The sequence below is a fragment of the Ambystoma mexicanum genome, chromosome 8 (assembly GCF_040938575.1).
Source record: "Ambystoma mexicanum isolate Mex_15411 chromosome 8, UKY_AmexF1_1, whole genome shotgun sequence".
Taxonomy (NCBI): Eukaryota; Metazoa; Chordata; class Amphibia; order Caudata; family Ambystomatidae; genus Ambystoma; species Ambystoma mexicanum.
The window spans coordinates 1013242588-1013260135 of record NC_090929.1 but is presented as its reverse complement, the minus strand read 5'-3'; the positions used below and the strand labels follow the sequence as shown (position 1 = coordinate 1013260135).

The 17548-nt window shown below is 45.5% G+C and overlaps 1 protein-coding gene across 7 annotated transcripts in view; it reads right to left on the bottom strand.

Annotated features, from left to right (window-relative positions):
* Positions 1 to 17548, bottom strand: part of HSPG2 (heparan sulfate proteoglycan 2) — a 1237996-nt gene that overhangs the window by 344521 nt on the left and 875927 nt on the right. For all 7 annotated transcript variants that reach the window (XM_069610942.1, XM_069610946.1, XM_069610944.1 and 4 more), the window contains 3 exons: positions 15945 to 16074; positions 15003 to 15154; positions 2586 to 2715 (listed from right to left, as the gene is read on the bottom strand). In XM_069610942.1, the coding sequence (XP_069467043.1) occupies positions 2586 to 2715; positions 15003 to 15154; positions 15945 to 16074 (412 nt within the window). The remainder of the gene's footprint in view (positions 1 to 2585; positions 2716 to 15002; positions 15155 to 15944; positions 16075 to 17548) is intronic.

Sequence of the window (17548 nt, the reverse complement as noted above, 5' to 3'; positions counted from 1 at the left end):
GCCTGACTATGTGATTTGTTACTGAGAGTCATTGTACAACTGGTAGGGTTTACTGCCCTTGCATTACTGAATTTAATTGAGAAAGTAACCATTGGTTGTTACTCCCCAAGAATAGGTGTGACCTATACTGAATGTGTATGAAAAGGTTTTGACTTCCCTAGAACTACTGTTAGGTGTTCCAAATAGGGTTTATGCTTTGGTCTATGCACATTCAAGCACAGTGTTGCGTTTTGATACTTGTGATTACATATAATGTCTGATTGTACTTTTTTACCCCTAGATTTATCTGGGCCTACCTGTATTTAAATAAACCATTTATTTGTATAATACATAGTGTTTCAGTGTTTCTTTGGACCATTTGTATTACAATTAACTTTGTACTGATTCTACAGCCTTCTCTCCCTCCTAAAATAAGCCTGCTGCTCTGTCTATGCTACCAGGAACTCAGGTGGTACAGTCTTATACTAAGAGTGGAGTCTTGTAATGCCTCAGTTGAATGGTTTCACTAAGCCCCTAGTAGGACTTCAGAAAAACGGTTTTAACATACCTTCTGTATGGGTTTCACTCTCCCCCTTGACAAAGAAAATGTGTTGCTTCATTTTTCCTGTTCCTTTTTTATTGCAAATGTTCAAATCCTTTCATTACTCGATAAGCCACTAATCTGTTTCCTGCCTTTGTGGCACTGTGGATCTCTGGTATGGGCCTTGTTACACAATTATAGTATTTAACTGTCTGCTTGTTCGGGTATTGCAGGTTCCTGTGGCCTTATCCCTTTGGCTAGCCTTGCTGCGGAACATTCACCTTCCTTTCAATCAGTTTCCCAGTAGCCTTGTCGGCTTGTCCAACCTTGATATACAAAGTACATATCTCTTTCACACTGTTTTAGTGGGGCCGTGTGCATTGTAGGTTTTCTCAGGTTCCTGTGCTTTTGGTGGCTATTCCAGCCATAACATAGTGTTCGTATCTCTTTCTCCATGTTGTTCGTACCGTGTCAGTTTCGGTACTCCATGAAACCAACTGTTGTAGACCTCACTGGCATTCACAAATCAATAGCACCTGTGTTCCCACCGGTACCTTCCTCGCGTAACAGGCACTTTCTAGGTTGAACTTGGGGAAGCGGGCTTCTCTCCCATCTCTGGTCTCTGTATCGGCTGCTGGGCACCTGTGGTTCCACCACAGAAGACTATTGTCTTCCCATTGCGTCTCTTCCTCTGACCGGAGCCTCTTGCTCGGTCAAGGCACCCGTAATCCATCTTCACCTAGCGTGTCTCCCTTTGTGCACACAACTGCTGGCTCTGTGGCTTGACTTGGCTCAGCCGCTCTAGGACGTCGTTGCTACAGATGCTTGCCTCCATTCACAGTCCGTTCTCTCCATATACACGTCATTCGAATGAATGGAATTGTGTCGGTCTTTACTTGAAGCCAATAGAGTCAAAGAAGGTTGTTTGTGGGTTATGGTTATAACAGGGAGTGCCAAAGTCTTGCCAACATCCATATATGCAGAAAGGGTGGTTTGGACTGGAAGTTCCTTATAGAAATGGGGGTCCTTGTCCCCAAGAGGGAAGTCATGCCCAGTGAGGTCCCACTTGCCCAGATATCTAGAGAGGGTCTTGCTTAGCGGGCTCACCTCCCTACCCTCACAGGTGGTAGCTACCCCTCTGGGGAGAAGGTACAAATTGTTCTGATTTGTCACAGCACCCAAAAAGTGTCAATGTGGTACAACTGCCACCAGCCTGTTCAAGCTTCAATGATTAAATGAAAATGCCTGTAAGGTAAAAATGAAAGGGGGGGCATGGTTCCCCTGCATTACTATCCTTAAGGGAGCTACTAGTGCTACACAATATACATGAATGAGGTACGGGGTCCCCCTGCACTGGTAGCTTTGAGGACTATGCATTGCCCCAAAAACAAAATGTGTTAAGCTAGAGACATGCTGAAAAGAACTCACTTACTAAAAATAGGTCAGGATAGCAAACAATTTGCAGTTATGCTAGGGGGTCCTACTGAAAGGTATAACAAAGCTGAAAAAAGAAAACTAACACCACTCATCAATGCCCTCATATACTTAAATGTGCACTGATTTCCCACACTCAGTTTTCACATTCATTGGCAATTTTAAAAAAAGGCATACCACACGTTCTTGCAGAGTTTATTGTAATGGTCCATTGGAAAAGCACTCAAAACATGTCTTTTTGCCTAGCACATATGAGACTCAGTCACTAAAACACTGTTTTCTCCCAACTCCTGCTCCCCCAGTTTCTCTTCCTTAAGTGAAAGTACCTGGTTGTAACAGTACCTAGATGTCTTCGGGTTTTGCGCGCTTTAACAAATGTAAAAGTAAATAAATATACTCCTATTTGCCAGCTAGTTTTCAAGACCAGCTGTGTCTTTTTCCTAATAAAAAGCAATGACCACTCAAGATCTTTCTTGTTTGCCTTTTTTTAAAATACAAAAGCCAGCTGCATTGTTTGGCGAACACAATATTCCAATCTCCACACCACTGTTCTCGAGCAATATAATCATCCCCATATTGGTCTGGACATCTTGGGAGGGCAGGAGATGCTAAATGCAGCCCTCAGACTTACTTTGGGAGTTGCTCAAAATGGAGATGGTGATGGAGGCCTGATGGAAGCCAGAGCCACTGCTTGCACGGCAGACATACTCCCCAGAATCCGCGGGCGAGGCATGGATAATGCGAAGACGGGATCCTGAGACCTTTGAAAGGAAAGTGAAAGAAAATGTAATTTCAGCGACAATTCCAATGTACATGACAGAAGGAAGGTAAGCTGTTGGTATTCTGCCCTACACAAATGTAGCTTGTAATGGAGAACTATATAGGGTCTAGATTGAGTAAGTGCACTTGGCCAGACATATCAAGTTCGTCTTCCCAAATTATTTTTAAATACATTCCTCCCATACCCTGTTTTGCACTCTTGATGCAATTTGGACATTTGACTATTTCTGTGACATCAAACACCAAATGCCTGGTTTACAGATGAGCAGAACAATGTTCTATATCTGCAGCACATGCTTTCCACGATGGGTCTCCTCCCTGAAGTCACATGCTTTTGCCATCAGGATTGAGGTCAACGAAAAGTAGGTTCAATGAGAGGAATTAAAATAAACCCCCTTGGTTCTTTGCCATGCTAGTGAATGAGCAAACGCTAACATTTCAAGAGCTTACACACTACGTAGAAGAATGAATGGGGTACACATTAGGCCTAACAGAAACAGTAGATTTTGAGCATCTTCCTGAAGTACTGTTAATCATTCTCTTTCCTGTGGCAATTTGGAATTTGATGTTTAAAGATGAATGCATAGGCAGTGAAATAAATGCTTCGCAAGTTGACCAACCTAACTTGCAAGATTGCTAGGATGGCTGAATTTCTAGACAGGAGATAAACTCATTGGGATGCAAGGAACGGAGTAAGAAATAGGAAGCTAGTACTGCCACATAGTGACTCTTGAGGGAGGTCACAGAATGACAACGTCCCCTCCTCCAGGAGTCTGTGAAGTTGCCGCTTTGTAGCAATTACATGTGCTGCCATTATCCAAGTCGCCACAGAGGTGTTTTCAGTAGCAGTTGTTGAGTTTGCGAACTGATGGGGTGTCAATCTGCACCTAATATGCAGGAACGAACAAGCACAACAAGTGTGCCCACACCAAACAAGGGCGGTTCAACCATCCAAGTCACCAACAGTGCAAAGGAGCATTATCCAGTGCATTTTCATGATGCCTTTGCCCACAACATATGCTAGTATATAAAACGTGTTCATGCTGACTGTGCTCATATATGTCCATGCAGGCTGCATCAATATGTTACTATTACTACATAAGGGCTGCCAGCCAGTAAAAAAGGCCATGCCACAGAAAAAGCATATCCAGAGTGGCTACACCAACATAGGCCAGTGTACCACATAATCACAGTTGTGTACTTTTACCCTTAATGCAAAGGAAAGGAATGCCATGTTACACAAAGAATATATGGCCAGACTGGAGTCATCAATGTGAGCCAGTCTAGCTACAAAACAGCACTCCTGTCTGTTTTACCCTTGATGCCAAGTAAAAAGTAGCAAATGCCATGCCACAGTAAGAAATTAAATGAACACTGGCACCACAGGCCTGGCTAGCCACAGCAGTTATGTCTGCTTTACACTTGATGCCAAGTACCAAAATACCATGCCACAGTGAAAGTATATGGCAACTTTCACAACTAATGTAGGCCAGTATAGCCAGGTAATAACTTGTCATGTTTGCTGCAGAGCAAACATGACAAGTTATTACTTGGCTAGACTGTTTAGCCACATAGGTTTGCTTTACCCTTGATGCTCGGTACTGTGCCTCAAGGGTAAAGCAAAGAAGTATGCCACGTCCATAGTAGCCCCCATCCCTAAATTTAAGGGCAGCTGTGAGCGGGCAGCTAAGCCCAGGGGTGGGGCCGACACACACAACACTTTCGAACACATATTTACACATCATACAAACTCCTTGCAAGCATGCATTCATAAAAACAAACGCCAACATAAACGTTCATATACATACGTGCAGACACATTACATAAAAAACACTTGCCTTACTTGCATGAACCCTCCAGACATGTTGCGCAATCATGGAGGACCGTATGGCCCTCCTCTCCACAACGTAAACATGACTGACAGGAGATCACAAATCAGTCAGCTTGTCTACGTGTTAATGCAATAATGATAGGCGGTGGGGCCAGTCTTCCGACGCCAAACAAAAAAGAAAACGCATAGAGGTGGGAGCTCCCGTGGCCAGATGCAGGTGGCTCAGTACCCCATGCAAATAAATTACACGGGTTGACTGTGCTGCCTGTCACTTGGACGGGGACACGCCACTCAGGCGAGGGTTCAGCGCCCCCTCCAGCCCATAGTGGCGGGTCATCAATGGATGCTTTGTACCATTCATGGTTGGTTTGGTAATATTTTACATATCGCTGTGATGATTAAATAAACTGAGTTTTATAGCTTTTAATGCACTGCTCCAGGCCTGTATCTTTGACAGGTTTTGAGGAGGAAGACTACTTTATAGAACTGATTTGCTGAAAAAAATGGCACCATAATTTGAGCAGCCACTTCCGTTTGCCTTTACAAGGCTGAAGACCATTGTTTCTGCTCCGCTTGCCAGGCTGCTGCTCAAGTCTGAAGGTTTGTAATGAGGTCTATACCAGAGATTAAACACAAACACTACATGCTAAGCATTCTGATTGGCTACGAGGAAGTCTCTAATGAAATCCAACTCCAGGGACAGCCTGAGGATGTGATCTACGAAGCTATTAGTGCTCCCCTCACTCTTTAAAATAATGATGAAAAAAAGAATTCACGGTAATTCAACAGTCAATCAGCAGGTGGAGCCATTTCACATGGTAACAGTCTTCTACGGGCCAGTTTCCCCAGGAGGTCCAAGTCGATGGTCGTCATTACAGCTTCGTGGAAAAGACGGTTGTCCTGTAGCTCATTGAGGGAGACAAGGACACAATTACAGGGCAGTGTTCAATGTTTTCCTTTGTATGGGATTCATTCCACCTTTGTGAGGGGGCCAGCGTGTTAATGGGCCCAAGCCATCAGAGGTCAAGAGTCATGCGATGTCACTTCCGCTTTCCCTAGCATTCACTTCCGCTTTCCCTAGCATTTTGTTGAAATGACGTCCCCGAGGACGTATGCATTGCTATTGGAGTCCTATGATTGCCCCTATATATTTTTTCTAAAACGACAGAATGAAAACCAACCTTTTACAGGAACAGGCCGGTAGCTCAGATCATGCCAAACATGCAACAAGTAGGTATGGTACCAAAGGTAATGGACAGATTTTGAAAGACAAACGGGTCATACATAAATCAATCATCCCATATTCCAATTAGTTAACTTTCTATCCCATGGCAAGGGGGTATGCTTAAATGAACAGTGGGTAGCAAAATGTCACCCAGATGATGTTGCAGCTGTCGCGCCACAGTTTTTTTCAATTTTATATATTTAGGAGCATGTTGCCATCAGCGTACAAGGCATCAGGGTCTGAGGGTAGGCTTTTCCAGTAAAGGTCAGAAAATCCTCCTGTTTATGGGATGAGAGTAAGGTTCCTTTAAAAGAAGCTATGCAGATTATGTTCTGGAGGAAAAGGCTCAACAGATGCTGAGAAGTTTTAACATCTAGGCCCCCACAGGTAAATGTAGACATCGGTTGGGTTTACATTTTCAAGAAGCCTACTAGTTTATTCCAAGGTAACGGACATGAATGTGAAACATTTGCTGGTGATAAAAAGGCATAGTGGCGATAAAGAGATGGCCAGGGCACTATACAGAGCCCGAAAATACTTAATCACTCCACTCCTCTATCAGACATTTTGATTCAAAGGAACAGGCCATGTTTAGTGTTGTGTGACGTAGGCATGGGATGCTAGCTTTTGAGGTTTATGGATTGGCAACATCTTTCAACAGCAAACATAATCCCTACTCCAACATAGAAAGTGCTGCTTCTTAGGCATTTCAAAAGAGGTGAATATTGTTTACCAATTCTGGGACACAGAGGTCTTTGGTTTGTAGAAAATAAAATGGCAGAAGACCTTCTGCTTTGAGACTTAATCCTTTATAAATGGGTAGTGACTGGTGCATTCTTTTAGATTTTAAGAACTCGGGAGGAGCAGCTAAATCCTTGCAAAATTCCTGTGCTCATGTTATATAAGTGCATTCTCTTTTCTACATAAATCGAAGACCACCATAATCAGTCCTGATAGTATGCTAATTGTAGAAACAAGCTTTGGAAATAGAGCTATGGATGTGATCCATGACTTTTTTACACAGGTTCCTAGACCCTGACTACACCACAGAACCAACTGTAAAAATCATTGAATGGAGTTCGATGAACTCTAAAGAAATTCACTATGTTCCTCAAGAGCAGCGTGCCGAACGTGTAGAAAAAAAGGACCCGACGTAGGGGGGGCATTCATTGAAGAACAAAAAACTTCTGAGTTATTTTCTTTCTGATGGACGTGCCTACCACAGATTCCTCATCTAGGATATCCATCTCCCACTGCCAGCTGCTCTTTGAAAACGTTTTCCCCTGCCAGTTGACGCAGCACGGCCCCACGTCGGTTCACAAAACCTCTATGTGCCCCATGACACAGAAGACGTTGATACAGCATATATAGAGGCTCTGCACCACGTGACCTCAGTTCCACTCTTATTCCCTAGTACTCCGATGCTAAAGGACCGCAGAACTAGTGTAGCAGATGCTCTAAGAGGGGCAGGGAGTATGATGAGGAATCCATGGGAGGATCATCCATCAGAAAGAACATTACAGAGAGGCAAGTAATTTGTTCTTCTAATGGATTCCTTCCTCACACAGATTACTAATCTATGATAAACTCCAAAAGCAGTACAACGACCTAGAGGAGTGTTCAGTAATATTTATGATAAATCTTACAGACATGTGTCAATCCCAGAACATTTTGCTTGGACCTCTTGGTAATTATTTGACCATTTCCCTATGTGAGGGAGAATCTTTTTCCCCTCTCACCTAGTCATTTACTCTTTTATTGGGTGACCTTTTTATGCATCTCCATAGTGTTTGGTTGGAGTTAGTTTCCTATAACTTTTGGGCTTAGGCTGGGTTGCCCCTTTGGGCTCCCCCCGTTAATTTCTCTTTCCTGTAAAATAGTAAAGAGGGATTTTCATTGATTTAACATTCTGTATAAATGAGCCAGCACATCCTACCTTATGTAGAGCGCCGGGGGATAAAATGTATCCCCTTTCTTACTTACCTGGTAACATTTTTGTTACAATTGCAAGTTTACTTGAATGGCTGGTGGCAGTGGTTTTATCTTAGTGACTTTTTAGTCTTATTATTTTCAGGCTGTTAAATCAGCCGCTCTAATACGGGTCACCATTTTGCTAAAATGGTGGGCTTCTTTTTTTGCCATTTCTCATTTGCTTGTAGTTTGAGGTCTTCCTCTACGATTGTAGGTGGGAACGACCTCAGTGGACATTTTGTCCTCGGTAGAAATATTTTGTATTCCACTCCCAGGCTCCACAGTGTCAGAGGGCAGGAAGCGAGGGAGGAGTACAAACCTCTGCAGCCCTTTGTCTTTCACCTTGGCTGAAAGGAACCCAGTCTCAATGGGGGCTGGCTGTCTTGATTGGGCAGCCAGATCGACCCTTTCTATAAATTGCAGGGAGATATTGCAGAAGTTGTGCAGTAGTTCCTGATCAATACTTCAACCTGGAAGCTGCTAACAAGTCAATCACTGGAGCTAAAACCAAAGAGGAGGAAGAAGAAGAAGAAAAAGACAGCTGTAGCGATTTCCAGCAACCTGAGAGCCTGCTGTGTAACCAGAGCCTGCTGTAAACCTTCCTTCCAAATGACCTGGGGGTCCCGAAAACGATGATTCAGACCCAGAGGCTAATGAGATCCACTAGTCTCTGGAAGACCTGCATTTAGAGCCATCCCATGATGTGCTGTGACCTTGCTGGGCTGCAATACCCAAACACCCCGGGACCTCGAGCCATTGTGCGGAGCAAGGTCTTCTGAAGTCTGAATTGTCCAAAACTTTGGTGCTTCCTCCTGGCTCTCCAGAGACACAAGTCAAATCCTTAAAGTTACCTCACCAGATTGCTGGACCGAGAGAGTGAAGATAATCCTACCAGCGATGTACATTCTTCATCTTGCTTCTGTAAAAAGGCGTAAAATCCACAGCGCCACGAGAATCCATGAAGTACCCATTGCTGGTAGCCGCCTCCGACGACTGCTGCTGCAAGTTCCCATACCGTGTCCAGGTATGTCTCCAGGCCATGAACCCAGGGACCGGGTCCTGTGCTGCTGCATCCCAAAGGCATCCACTCCAAAGCTCTTCTTTTCTTCTAAGGTATTGTGTGGGCTTGGGTATAAGTCTGGAGTGCATCCCATGAGGCCGAGTGGGCGATTCGTGTGGTTGGGACTTTGCCCATACCACTTGCAAAGACCTATTGCTGGAACACATATAGGGAACCTTCTCTGAGTCACTGAACACTTTAACAAACTATAAAAAGTGAACACTTGTTTAAGAGGATCACATATGGAACTTTGACTTTCCTGCAACTGAACCTTGTCTCAACCTGCCTACAGCTGGCACCTTGACCACTAGGGTCCCTCTTTTGCCTCGGAGAGAACTCATGCAATAGACTAGAGAAGGACTGGATAAGAAAAGGATTCTGCCTTGAAAATATAACAAGTGTAAAAGTACTTACTTGCTAAAGAAGTTATTGTGGAAACTGCTCTTAATAAGGTTATACCCTGGTTTGCATACCATCGGTATTGAATTGGTTTTTAGGATTGTGTTTATATGATGTTAAAGTACTAACCCAAGATTTATCTTGGTCTACTTGTATTTAAAATAAACAATTTATTTTTACAATTTATTTTTACAATAGTGTTCAGTGTTTGTTTGGACCATATGTATGCTACAATTTCTTAGTACCAAGCTACAGCCCTCTTTCCATCGTAAGATAAGCCTGACTGCTCTGTCAATGCTACCTCCATCCTCAGATGGTACAGACTTCTACTAATAGTGGAGCTTATGTACTGCCCCAGATGTATGGTTTTATGAAGTCTGGCAGGGTTTTAGAAAAACTGTCCTAACAAGGAGGGAGGCTAGCAAGGAAACTGCCTAAATCAGAAACCAGAAAAGGACAGCCCTGCCGAAACAGACATCCTGACCAGGACTAGAATCCAGGCAGTAACGCTTCGCAAACGTGTGCAAGGGAGCCCAGGTGGCTGCTTGGCAAATATTTAGAGCAGGCACTTTGCGCTTAATCACAGCCCAACAGATAACTGAAAGGCCAGGCTAGGCTCACTGTTGAATGAAAAGCCTGCCTTAAAACTTCAATACTGCTAAATGTACCTAGCAAATCTAAATTCAGGTATTTCTGAAGTTGACCCAAGGAACAATGAGAAGGCACATCACTGTATTGGCTGAGAGACAACAGCAGTGTTTAACTTCTATCTGCCACAGAAAAATGAAAGGCTCATTCCCCAATGGAAATGTGGCATTCACTAGCCCAGAATTTGACTCCATGAAAAGGGCCTTACATGTATGTTTGCAGTTAAATCAAGACATGAAGAAAAACGTTCCCATGCTAAAATAAATATATCAGGGAAAAGACTTGGTGTGTGACAGTGAGACGCAATGTATTAAAATGAATAGGATGACCACTATGGGGTGCGGGAGAAGATGGCCACATAGCCACGCAGCTCCCGCTCCCTCCAGCAAAAAGGCGATGATATTGTGAAGATCTACCCGGTAAATGAAAGCCTAGACACGGCCAAAAGATGACGGAACTCCGAAGAGTAACCAGAGTCATGTAGTAAAGGGATAAGGAGGGCAGCACAGGAGAAACAGGAACCGTGCCACCCAAGAGGCCTGCCTCTATCTGCAACTGAGGAGCCAGCGGAAATCAGCAACCCGTGGCTGTGGCCAAGCCCTGACTCCAGTGTGCAGCAGACCCACGGACGGTAAAGACAACCCCCTCCTCCCCGCTGACCCTTGGAAGACTGGGGCTGGCCAGAGGGGTATACGCAGCAAGAGCCGACTTTGTGAGCAGACCCTTGTGAGGGACTTTGGAGGAATGCTCACCGAATTGACCAGGGCGGACCGTGAAGAGGTCGCGAGGAGGTACGGCGGGCGTACCGGCTGAACATCAGAAGAGCAGGAGGAAAGACCATGCAGGAGGATAAGGTGACGGGACGCCCCTGGTGCCGTGGAGCCACCCCTGGTAGAAGAGAGGCCGGAGCAGGCTTCGAGTGGGGGGGATTCGGAACCAGTGCAGAGGCTCCGACTGATGAGGCAGGTAGGCTCAGAGCCCCCCATGAGCCCAGAGACACGAGTTGGCAACACTGTGCGGGGCCCAGGGAAACAAGGCAACCTGGGAAGTCTGGAGCAGATTGGGAGGAGACGCCTCCTGCTTGAAGAGCGGGCGCTCACCGTAGCGAAGTGCGCACCCATACCCAGGCACACCATGAGGGCAGCAGAACGATAAAGAGACCGCGCGGGTCATTGATGGACCAATCATCCCCCCTCATCCCTGTTGGGGGGGACCTAATATATATGAGAGCCACACACTCCCCCAAATGCCCGCCCCGACCCCCAGGGCATAGCGCACGTGTTCTGCACCCGTTTTCAGGGACAGCTGCAGACAGAAGTAGAACGTCGGTGGGGGAGAGGCCCCACGGGAAAGGTGCAATGCAACAAATAGCTGGACAAGAGGAACCCATCAATAAAGAAGCCCTCCACACGAGGAAGTTTGGGGAGAGCAGATAAGTGCAGCAGGGGCCAAAGTATACTCCCAATCGAGACCCCAGATGCCTAGGTGTCCCACAGGGCCAGCGGCGAGGCACAACAGCAGAGGAAGGTGGCAAAACAGACTCCAGGTGGACAGACACATGCAGAGAGGAGTGCGACAGACAGGGAACCAGGGAGGAACTGCGGCAACCCCACATATAGCGAGCCCTCGCTGACTGCAGGTGAAGCAGGAAGGGCATGGGTAACAGCGGAAGCCCAGCCATAGGGGAGGTGCGGCGGGGGGTTGCTAGCCACTCACAGAAGATACCAAATTTGAAATAAGCAGGAGTGAAAGGCGCACTTGTTGGACGGCCTGGGGAGACACAGGAAGGCCCCGGTACTACAGGTGGCAATAGAGGTGGACAGCACCAAAACTGTGAAACTGGGGCAAAGGCACTGATAAGGGGAAAAAGTAGAATATCAGCAGAACTGGAGACTAGCAGAACGAGAACCACAGAGAAGAAGGGTTGCGCCTAGACGCAGACCCACGAAAAAGGTCAAGCGAGCAGGCAGGTGCAGAGGTTGAAGTCCCCACGATACAGGAAAAAGGGACTAAAGGTCACGAGAAGGGCAACAAAGGCCCCTGCAAGACAGAGATGGCTGGCACGGCACCGCATACAGGGGGACAAGGAGAGGTAGCAAGGAGTTCCCCCAGGGGAGAAAATGAAGCCTGAAATGGGCATATCTATGTTCTCAACAAAAGAGGGATACATATCCTAGACGAAATAAAAACACTCAGAGGGGATATACAGGCCTCACTAGCGGACCTATCCAGCAGAATGGCAACAGTGGAAAGCAAAGTAGAAGGTATAGAGAAACAACCAGCTTAATGCAGATATGGTCGAAATGAGGCTGGATGCTAGGATGATGGAGCTGGAACTCAGAGGAAGAAGTCATGCTCAAAATGGATGACTTGGAAAATCGAGAAAGGCGCAACAAGTTAAGGATATTGGGACTGAAGGAATCAGCCAGAGAAACCCCGAGACAAGTAGAGGAGAAAATCTAGTCCCTGGTGAACCAGCTCTTTGGAGCAGAAGGGGGAAAGGCAGTGCAACTTGAGAGAGCCCACAGAGGAGGCAAGCCCTACGGGAGTGGCACCCGTTCCATAGCGGCCAAGTTCCTGAGCTATAAGGACATAGCAGATGTACTAAACAGGGCTAAACAACAACACGAAATTGACCTTGAAGGCTCCAAAATCATGGTATACCAAGATCTGTCGAACTTCACCCTTGGCAGGCATAGAGCCTGCAGGCCTCTTACAAAATGGTTGAGCGAAAAAGAGATCAGGTACAGACAGGTTACCCCTTCTCTCTGCAATTTGAAGTGAAGGGGCTGGACTCTAGATTAACATTGGTGGAAGAAGCAGAACAAGCCTTGAGTCATCTCACAGCGGATGTCGAGGCCATACCGAGAAGCCCATAAGGACCATCCATGAGTAGGTACGGTGCGAGACCGGCGCCAGGCCCACAAAAGAGAAGAGGGCAAGCAAGAAGGAAATACATCAGAATAGACAGACTGTCGCTTCCAAAATTACTTATGACGAAGTAACGGCAGCCAGATTGAGGCTCCGGAGAATGGTCTGTGCGAAGGGGGAAGGTGAACCACTACGAGGAGTTGACTGAAACAAAAATGCCAAAGATTTGCTGGAGGGAATTAGCAGAACTCGCTCCAAAGTGGTCCTCTGTGAGAGAGAGGGCGTCTCTGAAACTTTTACTTCACAAAACAAGTTTGGACTGTTAACAGTTATAAAGTTAAGTTGTGAATTAGTCGACGGGATTTGCTCGAGGATTGCACACACTGGCCAGAAGACAAGAGGTCTATGTACGAAAGGGGTGGAGACTAGGAATGAGTCCTTAGCCAGCAAAAGATGGAAGAGGGGGAAGGGGGTACATCCATCATGGGAAGAGGTGAGGTCAGGAAGGGCCTATCTGTGGGAACACTAAACGTGAAAGGTGTCAACTCCCATTCAAAAAGATCACTGGTGGTAAGGGAATTCCCTAAGGCCTCGCTAGACATACTCTTATTAGAGGAAATGCGTTTGTTAAGTGGGGCGGAACTGCCACTGAGAGGTCGGGGAATAGGACAGACTTACTGGGCATCTGGGAATGTTAAGAAGGGAGGAGTTAGTTTAGCCCTACACAAACAGTGCAGATTGCAAGAGTGCGTAGCCACAAACCTATTGGGGGGCCGTTTGCTAATACTACAGTGCAGCTTGGAGGGAGCAAAGGTTCTGCTGGCGGCAATACATGCTCCCAACCAAGGGCCAGAGGAATTCCTCCTGAAGGCATTTAATGCAGTACAAAGTGTCGAAGCGGACCTGTATATCATAGGAGGGGATTTAAACTCCTGGGCTAACGAAGCCTGGGATAGAAAGACAAGGGGTGATGGACCAAAAAGCGGGGAAGGCAAGCTGGGGCACCTAGGTAGGACGTTGAAGATTGCGAGGTCTAGTGGGCACATGGAGAAGCCAGCACCCACGGGAGGAGGGTTACGCCTTTTTTTTCACTGCCACACAAAACATACACTAGAATTATCTATTGATAAACAAGGAACAAAGCGCAAGAGTAATGGTCAGTGAAGTTAAGCCAGTGGGCTGGACAGACCAGCCAGGTGATCGTGACCCTGGAGGTGGAGGGGCTGCACAGACCAGACAGCACATGGCGCTGTAATGAATCACTTTGTGGGTGGGAGGGGGGGGAACTGGCCAAAGCAATAATGGAATACTTTGAACTCAATGATACAGGGGAAGTGCGTGCAGGGATGGTATGGGACGCGGGTAAAGCGACCCGGAGGGGCCTCTTGATCAGAGAGGTGGCGAGGAAAAAAAGGGAGAGGAGACTACTGGAAGAAAAATTGAGAAGAGAGATAACGGAGGGTGAGGAATGTATTATGTACTAGTAGTTTAATATTGATTTTAGTATACCAAAGCACTGCCGCTCACTCTTTGCCTAGGAAAGCATGGTGTTAGATTTTGTATTTTTAAGAGTGTAGCAGAACCTACTCAGGGCTAGCACTGTTATTCTGAGTATATTTACTGTCTGTTAGCCTTGTTTCCTATAACCCCCTCATTTCCCTCCTATTAAAGGCTTACTGATTGGCTAGACTCCTATACAGTGTACCCCGGAGTGAAGAAGAATCAATTTCCCACCCATGTATTGTTTTTTTGCTATCTATTTGATTTGCTAGCATATTTGCAAGTACTTATTTGACAGTGTTTTAACCTTTATGCAATAATACAAAATGGTGTTCAGATACATTTCTACAACCCTAGTTTTACTTTGGTACCAGCCGATCCCCTAGGAGGGAAGCCGAACTGTTCTATTCTACCCATTTAGAGAGTTTCTGTCCAACTTTTTTATTTGAATGATTGTTTTGATGGACATCCTGATCTTCCACTCCGGATAGATCTCTTCATATCCCTCATTGGAAGACTGTGGAAAAACCTCCCTAAGATGGATGCTTTCTAAATACGAGGAAAAAGCGTTGGTGCTCCATGCCTTCCAAATGAGAGTTGCTGTCGAAACATCTTAGCGCCACACTCTATGGTTAGAATTATTGATGAGCCTTTTACTTCATTGGTGCAGAGAAACAAAAGGAGTCAAGAAGGCCACCCTCTCACCCTCACCCCACACACACCCAAATGTGTAGATGGAAAATATAGTACTGTGCCTACAGACCTGGTGATTGGGTGAAAGGTTGCCCCCAGTCCTTAGCCACGTGACTGTTGATCTTTTCTGGCCAGCCACAATGCAGTTTAGATCCACGGTTTGACCCTCAACAAGGATTTCAGATGAGGACTCAATCCTAACCGGAGCTGGGATGCTGGGGTCTAAAAAGGAATGAAAGAGGTTAGTTACAGGGCAAGAGATGTGTTGCCCTTTATTGACTATCTTCTGAGCGATTTGGCCCAACTCTAGTTACGCCTCCACAAAGCAGAGCTCACAAAAGTTAAGTTTGCACTAAGAAAAGTATATCATTACAAATGAAACCATAGACTGTGACTTGAAAAAAATAAGATTTGGTCAATTTGTCATGTTCTGGTCTTTGGTGGTGGACGTGTAGGAATTAATCTGATCAGCATTCAGACGAATACACTAGTGATAAAGTTTAGACGAGGCTGTAGCTGTTCCACTCAACACAGCAACTGTGGGGAACAAAGGCATCTAAATCCAAAAAGCTGGATAGGGCAACCCGTTTTGTCTTTAATAAGAGAAACCTACCACAACATACATGCCCACCATGAATGAAACTTGGTAAATGGTCTGAATTATACGACACTAGGTCAAATACAGGATGTTGTGCTTTCCACTCCCAGTAAATTGCTGTCAAAATGTAGGTTCTTGAGCAAGCGTGTACCTTCTTCAACATTTACTACATTAACCGTAGATCCCAAGCCACCCTCTACAGAAATAGCTCTTCCGATACCAAATAATGCAATAATGACTCAAATAGGAGGTTAGGAGGACAGCTCTGGCCGCACTGTTGGAAACTTCTCTGCAATCAACAAGGTGTTAGATTTTAGCTGCACACGCTTGGCCAATGGCCTTTACATGGTGCATGAGTAGAAGCCAAGCTCAGTGTGACAAGAAGCTCTTTGCAGGCTTTGCACCAGGACTCACTTTGAGGGGAGCTGCCAATGGAGACAGTGATGGAGGCCTGCTGGACACCAAAGCTGCTGCTCACACGGCAGATGTATTCGCCAGAGTCCGCTGCAGAGGCCTGGAGTATTCGCAGTCGGGATCCTGACACCTGCAAAAGAGTGAGTCAGAACAGAGAACAGTTACCAGAGGCCAAGGATAAATCCTGGGATAGCTTATTTATCTATATTCACTGCCTGTGTGTTTCTGTAATTGGAAATCCAATAATTCCCATTTAAATCTCCCATAGACTGGCAACATAATTGCGCTTTCTTTGCTGTGCTACAGAAACATGGTTGGCACTGTATTGCTCTATTGTATATCTATATAGGATATGGGTACTTCCCTAATTTTTTGTTTACGGGGACCGATCTCAAGTAGGGAAGACCTGAGATACACTGTATGAGGCGTGGAGATTGGTTACCCCTCCCTTACACTTCCACATCAATTGTGATTTTCCACTCACCCGTCTCAATGCTTAACCAATGAACAGCATTAGACACCAAAGTATCATTTGTATCAAAAATTCATATTCATTCTTTAATTATTTTCATTTGAAAAAAACTCATTGTCGTTTGTATCTCTCATAAATTGTACACAATAATTCTACTCACATAAAACTCATCAGTAATCAACACAAGCATTCTAAAAAGCTTTTTGTGCATAGCGGTTAGTACACAGTGACTTCATTATTCTTTTATATAGCAACAAAAATGAAGCTGGTTTGGTCTGGGTGATGGTCTCCCAAATGCCCCATTACATATCCCAGTATGTTCATCTGTGAAGGTTGCATGACGTCTGGATGCTCATGGGAGGGCTGAGGTACCCCCAGGCCCTACATGTGTATCAATGGGAACCCTTAGCCAAATAAGTTAAAAACAATCTCCCACAATGGCATCTTAGCCTGCAGGTCATTTGTAGCCCCTCGGCCTGAGTCTCTTTGCGGCTTTTAAGCAGCCATTGAGCATGTCATATTACAGGCTGCAGCAGAAGCAAGTGTAAAACAGAAAATAGCCCTTTTCTCTGTTAAGTCACAGCTCAATTAGATGGCTCCATTGGCATTTAAAAGCCGTTCAATGTACACATACTCCCAAGTAAATACCTTCACAGGCTCAAACACGCCTACTGACATCTGCTTGCTGCCTCTTATGGGAGGAGTGATTTTGTCAGACAAATCCTTCGTAGGGCATCCACACCTACGGGCAGGACTAGCCCCAGTTATTGATGTTGAGCCCATATATGCGGCCCATTGCCCAAATACAAATGTAACCTCGCAAACATCATTCTTTGCGCTAAGTGGATATATTCTTGAAACATTTAAAACAAAATGGAAATTTGAAATATGCCCAACCAATAAGAGTCACAATTAAAATCAATCCATCTACTTCCTCATGATGAACCAGCGTTTTATGTGTTGGTGAAACACGTGTAGTGTAGCGGACCAGGAAATCAAGGATTAAAAACTTAAACCTGTATAAAGACTAAATGCCCCCTCCTTACAAATCCACCAGCAAAGCCTGCGGAGTCAAGGGCGCGGGTGTTGCGGCCAGTTTTTTGGCATTTCTGCTAGTCGAATAGGGCCACTG